The sequence below is a fragment of the Physcomitrium patens genome, chromosome 4 (genome assembly GCF_059467195.1).
Source record: "Physcomitrium patens ecotype Gransden chromosome 4, ASM5946719v1, whole genome shotgun sequence".
NCBI classification, from domain to species: Eukaryota; Viridiplantae; Streptophyta; class Bryopsida; order Funariales; family Funariaceae; genus Physcomitrium; species Physcomitrium patens.
Window position 1 is genome coordinate 944627 of NC_143413.1, and position 12460 is coordinate 957086.

The 12460-nt window shown below is 40.5% G+C and overlaps 2 protein-coding genes across 9 annotated transcripts; both read right to left on the reverse strand.

Moving 5' to 3' along the window:
• Positions 1 to 418: 418 nt before the first annotated feature.
• On the reverse strand, positions 419 to 1773 carry LOC112281633 (CASP-like protein 1U2). Its single transcript, XM_024518376.3, has 4 exons — positions 1683 to 1773; positions 1304 to 1585; positions 1035 to 1170; positions 419 to 927 (listed from the first exon to the last, which is right to left on the reverse strand). Exons 2-4 carry the CDS (start codon positions 1522 to 1524, stop codon positions 688 to 690), a joined length of 597 nt encoding a protein of 198 aa, XP_024374144.1. The 5' UTR covers positions 1525 to 1585; positions 1683 to 1773; the 3' UTR covers positions 419 to 687.
• Positions 1774 to 3195: 1422 nt separating this feature from the next.
• Positions 3196 to 8247, reverse strand: LOC112281632 (uncharacterized). Of its 8 annotated transcripts, none has more exons than XM_024518374.2 (17): positions 8109 to 8247; positions 7501 to 7570; positions 7249 to 7288; positions 6941 to 7071; positions 6714 to 6821; positions 6490 to 6582; positions 6260 to 6376; positions 6030 to 6116; positions 5673 to 5771; positions 5283 to 5387; positions 5062 to 5145; positions 4844 to 4953; positions 4481 to 4705; positions 4278 to 4365; positions 4081 to 4172; positions 3762 to 3961; positions 3196 to 3650 (listed from the first exon to the last, which is right to left on the reverse strand). In XM_024518374.2, exons 2-17 carry the CDS (start codon positions 7525 to 7527, stop codon positions 3526 to 3528), a joined length of 1731 nt encoding a protein of 576 aa, XP_024374142.1. In that variant the 5' UTR covers positions 7528 to 7570; positions 8109 to 8247; the 3' UTR covers positions 3196 to 3525. The 8 variants fall into 8 exon arrangements, with proteins under 8 accessions (XP_024374142.1, XP_024374137.1, XP_024374138.1 ...); XM_024518369.2 differs by having other exon boundaries at positions 5062 to 5151; XM_024518370.3 differs by having other exon boundaries at positions 5062 to 5151; positions 8170 to 8239.
• Positions 8248 to 12460: the final 4213 nt, after the last annotated feature.

The window sequence follows — 12460 nt, forward strand, 5'->3', positions numbered from 1 at the left end:
TTCATGTATAAGATGTGAACTGGTTATCCTTTGTATCTCTCTTGCTTTTCTCTTATCAATATAATATGTAGAAGTTCTATATCAACAATACCCAGATCCTGCCTGTAGTAAGTTCGAACCACATCCCCACGCCCTCAACATTATTACCACGATATAGAACATACCCCACAAAAGCGCATCCGTCAATAAGAAGCACTCACAAATCCTCACCCTCGAAGATCAGTCTCCGAGCACCTAACCACTCGAGGAATTTAGAACAAAGAAACGAGATCTTCCGCATCATTTAAGAAATAGACGACTTATTCATCCTGCAAGGCGGATCATGAAACTCTCTGGCCCACCCTTACGATGAGACCATTTGTGGAGGGTACTTTGAGAAAAAAACGGCAGTGAACAGAACGACTTGTGAAGGGGAAAATGATGTGAAATTGTCAAGAACTGGAGCACTTTCAATTAATCTATCGTAACCATTTTTTCCCTGAGACATCAGCGGAGTTGAAAGGAACTCTCCATCCAGGGGTAGAAACCCAAGTTCTACGCTTATTGATACTTTGTCTTTTTGACATGACAGTGTGCAGCGACCTGCCATGAGAAAAGAAAAGCTGTCTTGTTGGGGGCAAACTCTAATACTTCCGGTTAGACGTAGAGCTACAGATGCACATATGTTACATGGAGGTAAGCTCCGCTTCAATGCCTTCGATGCGCGAGGTGGTGGAGAGCGGAGGCGGCTAGAAGAGTGGACAGGAATAGAAACGCGAAGCCACCGAAGCTGGCGATGATGGCGCCTTGGGTGTAGTCACAGAATCTGGTCACATAGTTGCAGAGTTTGGGCCAGTAATGAACTTGTTGCAAGTCCTCGCCGTTCCTTGCGATTAAGGCAACCGCTAGTCCTGCTGAAGCTGCTGACATCAATGCAGACGCAGCGAGCTTCACAAGAACACAATTCCCATTCAGAAGACCATTTTCGAGACTCATAATCTTCAACTATCTTCAGCAGCATGTATGAAAAACGTGATGAAAGGTTTCTAACTTACAAAGTCGACAAGGAGTGTCAGCCATGCGCTCGGCGAGTAGCTGAGAGGTCCTCTCCGGGCGATCACCGATATGCATGCCACAATGGCCGCAATTACAGAGTACACAAACACCATGGCGTTTGCAATGACAAACCACCTGCACCACAGTATCAAGCATCCGTTGGTCACATTGCAAGTGACCCCCCAACCTCAAGTGGCAATGGCGGCACAGTAGCACCATGGTCATGAGCGATGCTGCATGATAAGACACATTTTGAAGTAACACTTACCTGTAGGCAGGGTAATCTCTCCAGCGGCCCCTGAAATAGCCGTAGACAGTGTCGGAGGTCTGCGTGGAAATGAGCATGACGATGACTGCAGCAGCAGTAGAGGCAGCAGTGAGCACCCTGAGAAGGAAGTTGGTACAACTGTGGAATGAATGATGTCTGTGATGCCGGTGGAAATCGCCATCGCTGTACTTTCTAGGAACCACAACAACTGGGTCAGACATTGCTTCTGCAGCCGATAATGTGCACTACCCGATTCAATCCTCTGATGCAGACCCTGCTTTTCTGCAAAACACACATTTACAGAATAGTTATGCGCTTTCCTCCCATGTACTTCATTGCCATCGCCAAATAGAAACCACTAGTAAGGAAGCTAACATACCGTTCACTGAAATTCGTTCCCACAAATAAGATTTTGATTATGAAAATCTTTCTGGGTGCGCTGCGGCAGCTGAAAACAGTTGAACAAGCAGGAACATTTCCATAGCTCTCATCACAATCTTCACAAGACCTGTTACGGCCGTAGCTGTGCGCATCGATTTCCGCTCCTACAATAATTGTTTGTGTTGTACACTCCCTCTGCAGCTGCTGCCCAAGATCGAATAATCACCTCTGATTGCTTCGGAGTTGTCAGGAGCACCATCGACACTACGGCACCTCTATTGGTTACTTTTTCTCTGTTATCTTGGATGCTATATTCGGCTGCTGCGGTAGATACCATACTGGTAGAGGAGTCGACGAAAACAAGCACGACGGCTGAATCGTGTAAGTTGACCGACAACAGTCAGTCACTGACCTCCATCACCAAGCCACGGATTCTCTGACAGACGCACAAGGCTCAAGGAAACAATGTGACCGCTAATCGAAGAAGAATTCTTGCCGCAAGCTTGCGGCTACAGAAGTATCGCTTGGACTGAGTCTTCGTGAAAAGGCCCAAAAACTGACAGTCCACATGCCGGCCATCTACACTGCGCATTCGGCACATTCTAGTATCATCGTGAGTTGCCGCAAAGACATCGATTCCCGTTGGAGTGTTATTAGACAAGAGCGTTGAAAACATATGGTTTTGTTTTGGTCAGCTTATTCAAACTAAATACAAACTAAATACAAGACCCTAAACTTGGTCTCTGGGAATTTGTGACAAGAACCACCACTCTCGCAGTACCTCCTGCAGCTATGGAATTGCACGAGGCTGTTCTGAGAAATATTGTTAAGTTAAAGCTTTTGAGATGATCTCATACACTTTTGAGAAGATTGACTGTACTTCCACACATAGGCGTTTCAACTGATGTGAAAAACGAGAAAAAGCATTAGATCCTCTAACCAAACAGTTACATTGTACGAGGCATTCAGCTCTTATGGTTACTCGTATAAGATCATTGAAAAGTCACTCTTTCGAAAACACGCTCCTCGAACATTACAAAATAATGCACACTGTTCTGCGAAACTCACGTGAATGTTAAAAAAGCAGTAGTTGAGGAGTAATCGGACCCTCAAGAATTACTGCATTATTTTCAGGAAACTACATGCAATGACAAGTTACCAACACGGCGACAGTTGGAAGCAGTCCTTCAAACAATCAATCAAGCCTTCTCAGTATGAAATTCTAGGTGGATGAAGATACGACAACTGACTAACTGGAATAGGAGATGAAAAATCAGAATATTATAGAGTAGCGTTGTATACGAGTGTGTAAGTCACGCCAGAAAGGATTGTCTCACCATATGCAAGTTCCAATTTGTACGTCTCCTCCACTCAGCCAAGATGAAAAACAATTTCACTTCCACGTCGACGTTGGCCACTTTGAAATACGTCTTTTCGAAGCGTGAGATTCTTTTTCGCGTATTGATAGCCACACGACTAAGTTCATGCAAGTAAGAAAAAAACGCAGCCAATGATTCAACCTCTGTTTGAATAGAAAAGAAATTTTCAAGTCCCAGTACTGGGTAATTCATCCTTTTGCCACCACTAGCATCTTCACTAAATGGCGAGATGAAGAACCCTCGCCTACGAATAAGGCTGTATAGTAAAATCTTTCGCTTCTCAAAGAAGAAAGAAGGAAAAATAAAAATAAAAATAAAAATTCCGAGAAAAAGCTGAATCCTGCGGAATTATCCACGAAGTCGCCACCGAATCTATCTCTAGTTGTATTCCGTTGGTATGAACCCGGAACTTAAAAAACCCTAACCACAACCAAAATACATTCTCATTTATACCACATTTATTTAATCATCAAAAGTCATCTTCTTTCCCGTGCCAACCAGTGGAGCAGAGGACCTTCCACCACGTCCTCCACGCCCACCACTGCGACCCCCCCTATCACCTCGGCCTCCACTTCTGCCTCCAAATCCTGTGAAAAGTACCAAGAATAAATAAGCATAATTTGTGGAACTTCGTAAGGCAATGAGTATTCTCATTCAAGTTACAGGAGTTCGGCATGTTCTGGAATTTTAAAAAATACCTCCTCTGTCACCTCCTCGTCCACCGCGACCTCCACGTCCACCGCGTCCACCACTGAAGCTGCCGCCGCCACCGCCGCCACCACTGGGTCCACCGCTGCTAGCCTCGTTGACCACAAGACTGCGGCCATTGAAGTCTGAGCCATCGAGCTCGAAGGCTTTATTCACCTCATCCTTACTCCCAAACTCAACATAAGCAAACCTGTGAAGTAAATAAAACCGTACATTCGATTATGCAACAAGTCCACACCCGTGAACGAAAAGCTAGGGACATTTTCAAACACCAATTCAAGGCTATAAGCGGTGCAATCATTTACTTACCCCTTGATTTGTCCAGACTCCCTGTCAGTAGGAATGCGAACATTCAAGACTGTACCGCAATCACTGAAGAGCTTCGTTAAACCACTACGGATCTGTTCCAAACAAGAGCATTTGGTTAAAGACTACTGAGATGTCAATACAAGTAGGACACAGGAGAGCTCAAAAAAAAGAACTGTTTCAGATTCAAAATTCCGTACAGTCTCCTCGTCTTGGAACTTATCGAAACCTCTGACGTAGGCAGTCTGGCCACCGCCTGATCTTCCCCCACGAGTTCCTCCATTTGGCCTGAATATGCAGAAACATATTGGATATTAGAGTCCGGTTTACTGAAGGTACAGCGAAGGTATCGAAAAGATACGTAAACGCATCGCGGACTTGTTTACGAATTAGATGAACTTACGTTTGGCTCCAGTCCTTGCCACCTCCAGGTGTTGCTGCTCCACGTTCACGAGCCAAGTCGCACCAAATTTCCCTTCCTTCGACATTTTGCCCACTCTTTAATAAAGCATTCTGGGCACCCTCAGGGGTTTCGAACTCCACATGCCCAAAACCACGGGACCGGCCATCATCATCCTGAGAGATCCGAACATCTGCAACAGTGCCTGCATCCGCAAAAAACTCATAGCTACAAAAAAAAAAAAAAAAAAAAAAAAAAAAAAATGCAATTAGTACATGATCAAACTTGAGTATAAAACATATTAACGTGATTTTAACATACTTCAAAAGTCGCAAATTTAAAACATCCCAGAAGACGCCTACTTACAGTGTGTCTTGCGTAACTTTCCATGCAAGGTTCTTTACGAAGATCGTCTTGCTACCTCCCGTTGATGACGTGGTTGGAGTCTTGGCTGGAGTCTTTGCTGGAGTCTTGACCTTGTAATGATCCAACGATAAATTTTAGTAGAATGTACAATAAGAATCTACGGCAAAAGGATCGCACTAGAAGCCAAGAACTAATGATTAAGCGGCTCATCAACTCACCTCTTCTTTCTCATCTTCCTCTTCTGATTCCTCTTCTTCAGAGCTTTCTTCCTTGGCAACTGGCTTTGCAGCGACCTCCGTATTCTGAGGCTACAGAATGAGCACATAAGACGAAAATAACAGTAATATTACTTAATATCTAAAAGAATAATACGGCGCAAAAGAAATCCACATTTATCTGGAACAATTACAATAGTGGAAAATGGTTGTCGATCTTTTACCTTGGCTTCCTCCTCACTGTCATCATCATCACTGTCATCCTCTTCAGAACTATTGTCATCAGCCTTTTTTGCTGCTTTCACAACTGCGCCATTCTTGGCTGCGGGCTGAACGCAACAACCAAAAAAACAAGGTATTTCAATCTTCTCTTACCAAGCAGGATTCAGACTTCTAGATAACAGTTGACGAGCTATAAGCTGTTAAGAGCCATAACTGTACACCGCTGAAAACAATCTGAAACACAAACAGAACAGTTTGAAACAGAAGCAGAGTACTCACTAAGGGAATATTTGAAAAACAAGAAATTCTAGAGAGTAAAACTTGAGAAGCTCATAGGCATATGTCAAAATGCGCAACAGAAAAAGCTAAATCACGTGCACAACACACCATACCTTCTCGTCTTCGCTATCATCATCATCATCATCGGACTCCTCCTCAGAGCTCGTCTCTACCTTCTTAGCAGGAGCCTTAGCAACTACCTTCGCAGGTTCCTATATTTCAGAGTTTTCCTTAAGTTAATGACCCGAAATTCAACATCTTTACCAAAAGATATGCCAGTATGTACTTGACTGGGACCTACATAAGCGAAATTACTTGAGTCGAGGCGTAAGGATTATAGGCAACAAAGATGAAGCCATAGAAGAGCAACATCCCCGGACTTTCACCCACCGAAGGACATCATTATAGTTTTCCAGTTGTCACGCACTTGCTGAAATACAGATCCAATTACAGCAGATGATCAAACCTACCACATCTTCCATATCACTATCCTCGTCAGACTCCTCGGAGCTACTCTCTTCCTTCTTCGCAGGCGCCTTCGCAGACTTGGCGGCAGGCTGCATGAGAAAAAAAGGTGGTAGAATGTCATGATACAGCCTTAGCTTAGGGCTTTAAAGGAAGCCTGCCAACAAAAATTGAGTAGGCTCAACCAACAGTAAAATCTCCATTATATCACTTGCATACGAAAACCCGTAACTACCTTGACTTCCTCCTCGCTTTCATCATCGCTATCCTCTTCTTCCGAGCTTTCTTCAACAGCAGCCTTCACAGATGTCTTGCCATTTTTCGCTGGCGCAGCTTTAACAGGGACCATCTCCTAAATATGTCAAACAGTGAGGACGAGTTGAGCCATAAAAAAATTATTTCAATACACAATAATGTGCATACAATGCGAAATTCTTGGTGGGTGATCAAAGAGTAGAAAAAGACCTCATCAGAAGAGTCGTCGTCCTCTTCCTCGGAGCTGCTCTCTTCCTTCTTTGCAGGAGCCTTGAAAGTAAGTTTCGCAGCCGGCTTTAAATCCTGGAAAAGCACATGTAGTTACAGGCTGGACTCATTCAAGCATGAGAAAGCACAAAGAGAAATCTCGTGGTCCCTATTCGCAAGCAGTATCTAATACTTCAAAGGTACCAATAGAGCAAATCAAGCGAAACCTCTTCATCAGATGACTCCTCCTCGCTGCTACTTTCAACAGGTGCTTTCTTGGCAGGAGCTGCCTTAGCGGCTGCTTTCGGGGCAGCTTTAACTACGGGCTTGGGTGCCTGAAGCAGACAAAAATTGCATAAATTTACTCAAAGAAGGGCTGAAGCTAGGATCCGGAAACCAGACACAGGTATGTAAAATATAGGCTATCACCAAAGACAGTTCCGTTGATGCACACCTCTTCTTCCTCAGACTCAGAATCCTCCTCAGAAGAAGATTCCACCTTCTTGGGGGGTGGTACAACCTTCTTCTCAGGTTTAGTCTTCTTCGACACGGGGGCCGCGATGGCCTCTTCTAATGCTCTCTTCCCTGTTTAAAGAACACCGAAATGCAAGAAAATGAGTGTACGGGTACTCCATCTAAAATGGTACAACAAAGTCTACATCCACAAAACCACGACTTTTGGTGCTGGAAGCAAGAACATGAAACTAACGCCAAAGTTACATCATGTCTTAGGTTCAGTGGGAAAGTACTAAATTGTCGAACCTGAGTTCTTCTCTGATTTAGCCACGACGGGAGCAGCTACCTGAAAAATTTACAATATTTGAGTGCTGTAAGCGAAAAAAACATTAAAACATTAAAAAAACAAATAAATAAATTTTAAAAAAAAAAACGGACGAGCAACAATAAAAATAAGCAATTTCATCACCTTCCCACCGACACAATGAAACACAGTCATAAAATGTCCTGCTCGCGTCAGACCTTAGCAGAGCCGAAACGAAAATTATTACTACATACCTCAACGGATTTCGATTTCTTGCCCATCGTAGAATTCAATTTGGACTTCCAAAATCACTTGTCGATCGATCTGAAACATGGATACCACGAGGATGAGAGTGTGTCAGATGACGGTTACTGAGATTACAGACGACGAACACCAAAAGCAAGTTTCAATACGTGTAGAGGTGGCGCCTAGTCGATATCCTAACGTCTCATAAACCCCGCAATTCAACATAAGCGAATCACAGATCGTATCAATCAAAGCCAACGAAAAATAAATAAATAAATAAAAACGCACATAATTCCCACAATCGAAGCTAAAGAAACCTGCACAAAGGCTACCATGACAAAGAATGCAACTTTGCTACCCCTTCAACCCTTCTTAAACCCTCAACCTCACAGATGCTCTAAACAGAAACAAACCTCGCCACCCCAATTTCCACAGGACATATCCCTCCACAATGCACTCCAACTAATAGAAATTTAAGACAACTGAACCCGACCAAACCCAAACACTCGCTAAATTCTTAGCTGGAGAACCAATCACCATGGAAGCCATAAACCCTAGAACCCATCAAAACCCAACAGTCCGTACCCAACCAACAATGCGACGAGAAACCACAAACCTCACAGGCTGTATGGAGTTGGGCTAACAGGCCAGGTAGAAGGGCATAGAACGGCTCTCACTTAGACACAGATACTCGCAACTCGGAGAACTGCAAGCAAAACAGGACGCGTTGGCAGCATCGAGAGTATCAAGGAGAGGGACGACACGGCTCTCCGTTGGCGGCGCCGCAGTCCAGGTCTCATTTGAGGTCCCCTATTACAGCTTTGACACGTGAATTGGTTCCTCGAGGGGGAAATTCCTGCACACCGGCAGGGTTAACGCTGCAAGATTTCGTCTTCGCATCTTTATTTTTCCTTTTAATTTTCAAGCAAATATTTCATAACCTCCAACGAAATTTTCACACATACCTGTTCTGTTACAAACATGCTTTTTCTAACCAGACAAACATTTCTGAAGTCAACTATTTTATAACATTCGGTTATTCTAAAACAATCTTTTAATTTTGCATTTAATAACTCTGATATATATATATATATATATATATATATATATATATATATTTCTGATATTTAAAATCTAAAATAAAACCTATAATTCTGTAGTATGCTTATTTGTTTAAGTTATGTATCATAAATGAGATATCTTATATGGAGATAATATAACATATAATGTAAGTATATATATATATATATATATATATATATATATATTCCAAAAATAAACAAAAATAAATAAATAACACATAATTTGAAGATACTGGTGGAGAGCTATGATTTAACAAACTAATAAGAAAATTTATCATTTTAAGCAGTATGGTGACACAACTCTGGTAATGGTGATAAAACTCTACAAAGCAATACTACTTAATGTTACCTTTAAGAGATTTAGAGTCAATATGAGTATGATTTTATTTTTTGGAGATTTCAAAAGCTTGAAAGTAAAATTTTGTGACTATATGTATATTTATATTTATATATAGCAAGGATATTATTACCTCTTTATTTCTATAATTTTGATAGTAATCTATAGGAATTATAAAATAATACGACTATTATTAGAACTTAAACATCAATAGCTTAAAAAAATTATCAATAGTTAAAGTGGTACAAATTTGCAAGAATATTGGTTTTTTATAAAAATAATCAATATATATATATATATATATATGTATATATATATATATATATATTTTTTTTTCTTGAAGGATTTTATAGTTTTCTAAATTTAATTTTATAATCCTTGTTCCAAAGCTATTAGCTTGATTTATAATCTTCTAAACTTGAAATAGGTTACTAGCAATTTTTAATACTTGCATATAAATATAAACCATTCAAACAAGAATAAAAGCAGAGATCAAAAATAATTTACATTGAAATATATATATAAATATATTCATTTGTAGGTTTCATGTGGATGACACCTTATTGATTAAAATTGAGTATGTATACTGTTAATTACATTATTTGATATGATTTTTTTCTAGAAATTTGTAAAAATATATATATATATATATATATATATATAATTGTATTTAATAAATATATTTTTATTATAAAAATATATTTCTTTTAAATAATAAACAATAGAGTGCTAAAAGCATCAAAATAATTCATAATAATTAGTAAAATTATGTACTTTATTTTAAATTATTTAATAAACTATGAGAAATATTTATTTTTAATTTAATTGGTAATTTAATTTATTATACATTAAATAATAAATTAAATTGAACTAATTGAACTTTCAATTTTCTTAAAATATGACATATATGTAGATGTTGCAATGCATAGTGATTTCTACAAACAAACCTCTAAACTTAACTTGTCAATAAATAGTGCCTAGAGCATTAATATCTACAGGAGTTGAGTCTAAGACAAAGGGATCCACATAATGCCTAAAGCTCCTTTGCTACTCCTAAGTTTGGAGGCAATAAGCTAACAATAGACAAAAATGTAATGATTTTGTAATAAATCTTGTTACATTTGGCATAGTGGATATGTGCTAAATGGATCCTTTGCATAATAAAGGTAGTTTTCTACCTCCAAGATGTCACCAATTTGAATTTAATTGATGTTATCAACTTTAGTTCAATCTACAAGTAGATTTATTAAATCAAACAATATTAAATTGGAACATTGCATCTCTATAGACTACTCTCACACTGGACTATTTCTATACTTGAAATACCTTCTTCTAGACTACTGTCATCATCTTATTTGTAAATAAGCTCAAAACAAACTTTGGACCTACCTATCTTTTATATTTAAATTATTGTTGATTTTAAAAAATCATCCTCTTATTGATTGCCATGTATACCAAGTGCCAAAAGTTAAAAGCAGCATAAAAGTCAGATTGTGAGATACAAAACTACATGGAGACTCATAAATCTACGACACACAAGCCTGCTTGGCACATTTCTTCGAGGACAACACCTCTGAATTCCATGAATGGCAATGGCGACATGTGATTTGCAACCCCGTTTGAATCGAGTGCCACTTGCATCATGTGATTTGCAACCCCGTTTGAATCGAGTGCCACTTGCATCATTGCAGTTTAAGATGACGAACGATACTTCTGCTCTACAAACAAGCGGAGCCGAAGTCTTCCAGATGTTCATCTCTGACTTCTATTGCTAGGATGCTAAGATACCAAAGTATTGCAGGATTCTCCACAGATCAACTTTCTCATTCCTGTATTTGCTTGTAGGAGAGGTCATTACGTGTGAGGTTATCCATGAGCTTGAGTGGACGTAGAAGGGGCGAGAAGATCGATAACCTGCATCAGAGAAGGATTGATTCAGAAATATACATTCCCATCCACCGATGTTTCGCGCAATGAGCTGGGTTCTATTAACCACGTACCAAACTGGATTTCAGCAGGACGTTAAGTTTACTGTGAGCACACCGCAAAATGACCGAACCTTTCGGGTAAGAAGAGGTCACATAGACGGCTCTTGGATAATGATGAGACCATAGAAGATGATGCTACATTGCAGGCTATGAATGTGGTGAAACGTAATGCAGGAACCGTTTGTTTCCAGTATTGTTTCACCAGGGTCATCCACTGCTCGAAAAGTCCATCAGCTCCAACATATCCATAACACAAATGTTACGACATCGGCTGCACATCCACAAGCAGCTCGATTGCGGTGGAAGCCGGCATTTTATACATCGGCCGTTGCCACAAACATTCAATCCATGCCAGCGCGTAACTGTTGACGCAGGCGGTGTCCTGCACCGCTCCGCAGAGAGCATAACCGTACCAAGCCCGATACCCTCATATCGATCCGACCAAAGTCGCAGCCGCAACCGCTATCCCTCCCGACAACTTTTCCACGTCAGTCGGGGATCGGGTGAATGAGAATCGCTGACTCCAGATCCGTCGACTTCAGGCTGGAGAGCCGAGAATGTGGCAAATATCTGAGAGCAGTCGGCACATGAATGTAGATAAATGTCGCACACTTTCCAGGTGGTCGATCCTGCCGTCATGTGTTGCTGCTGCAGATCACTCAGATCATGCAGGTTCGACAGCGACAAGCGCTCGCATTCCAGTGCGGGAAGTCGATGACGGACCCATCAAGGCGCCAGTTATCCTTCCGACTCCCGTCGCGACTCTTGCAACAGACATAAATCCTTTGGCTTTTGAAGTTTTAGCAGCTTCGAATTATCGATGTCTTCTACATTGGGATTCCATAATGAGGGTTGCATCGTAGCCAGCCCGTTAAACCATATTTAGATGCGAGATTATGGTCAGGGATTTTATTTATGCCCATGTTTTTTGGTTCGTTGTTTTACAATGATATTTTCTGAGCAGTATATTTTGAGGTGTGACAAGATCAATGTCGGATGGTAGTCAAGAAATGAATATATAACTCGGCAGAAGTTACATTTGAAAAGCTAGATTTAATATTTAGGTTGAGAGATTAGCTGAGGAGAGATTTTCAAATTCAAGTCAATTTTTTATTTATTTGATAGCAAAGTATTATGTGGTGCCAAACAAGTCATCATACAAAGAACAAGAACATTTTGTGTACAAGAATAGTATTGAATTTTGTAGATCCATTAATTATCAAGCCTTAATTGCAAGATTTTACTGAGCTTCGGGAATCTTTGTTACTGCCCAAAACATTACCCCAAAGCATTACCAATACTTCGGAAGCACGGCATCTCAGCAGGACGCAATAAAACCACACAGCATCAAGTTCTAAATCTCCAAAGAAAGGCATCGAGCAAACCTGAAAGAGTAACTAGACTCAGTTCGTCGATATATGAGTAACATTTATAACTTACCTTGAAGTTGTCGATTCTTAGTCAACTCTGTCGATTTTCATTCAGTCAGATTCTACGTCCAAATCGCGTTCAAAACCCCTAACAAAATAAAGTTAACAAAAATGTTCCAAAACAATGCACG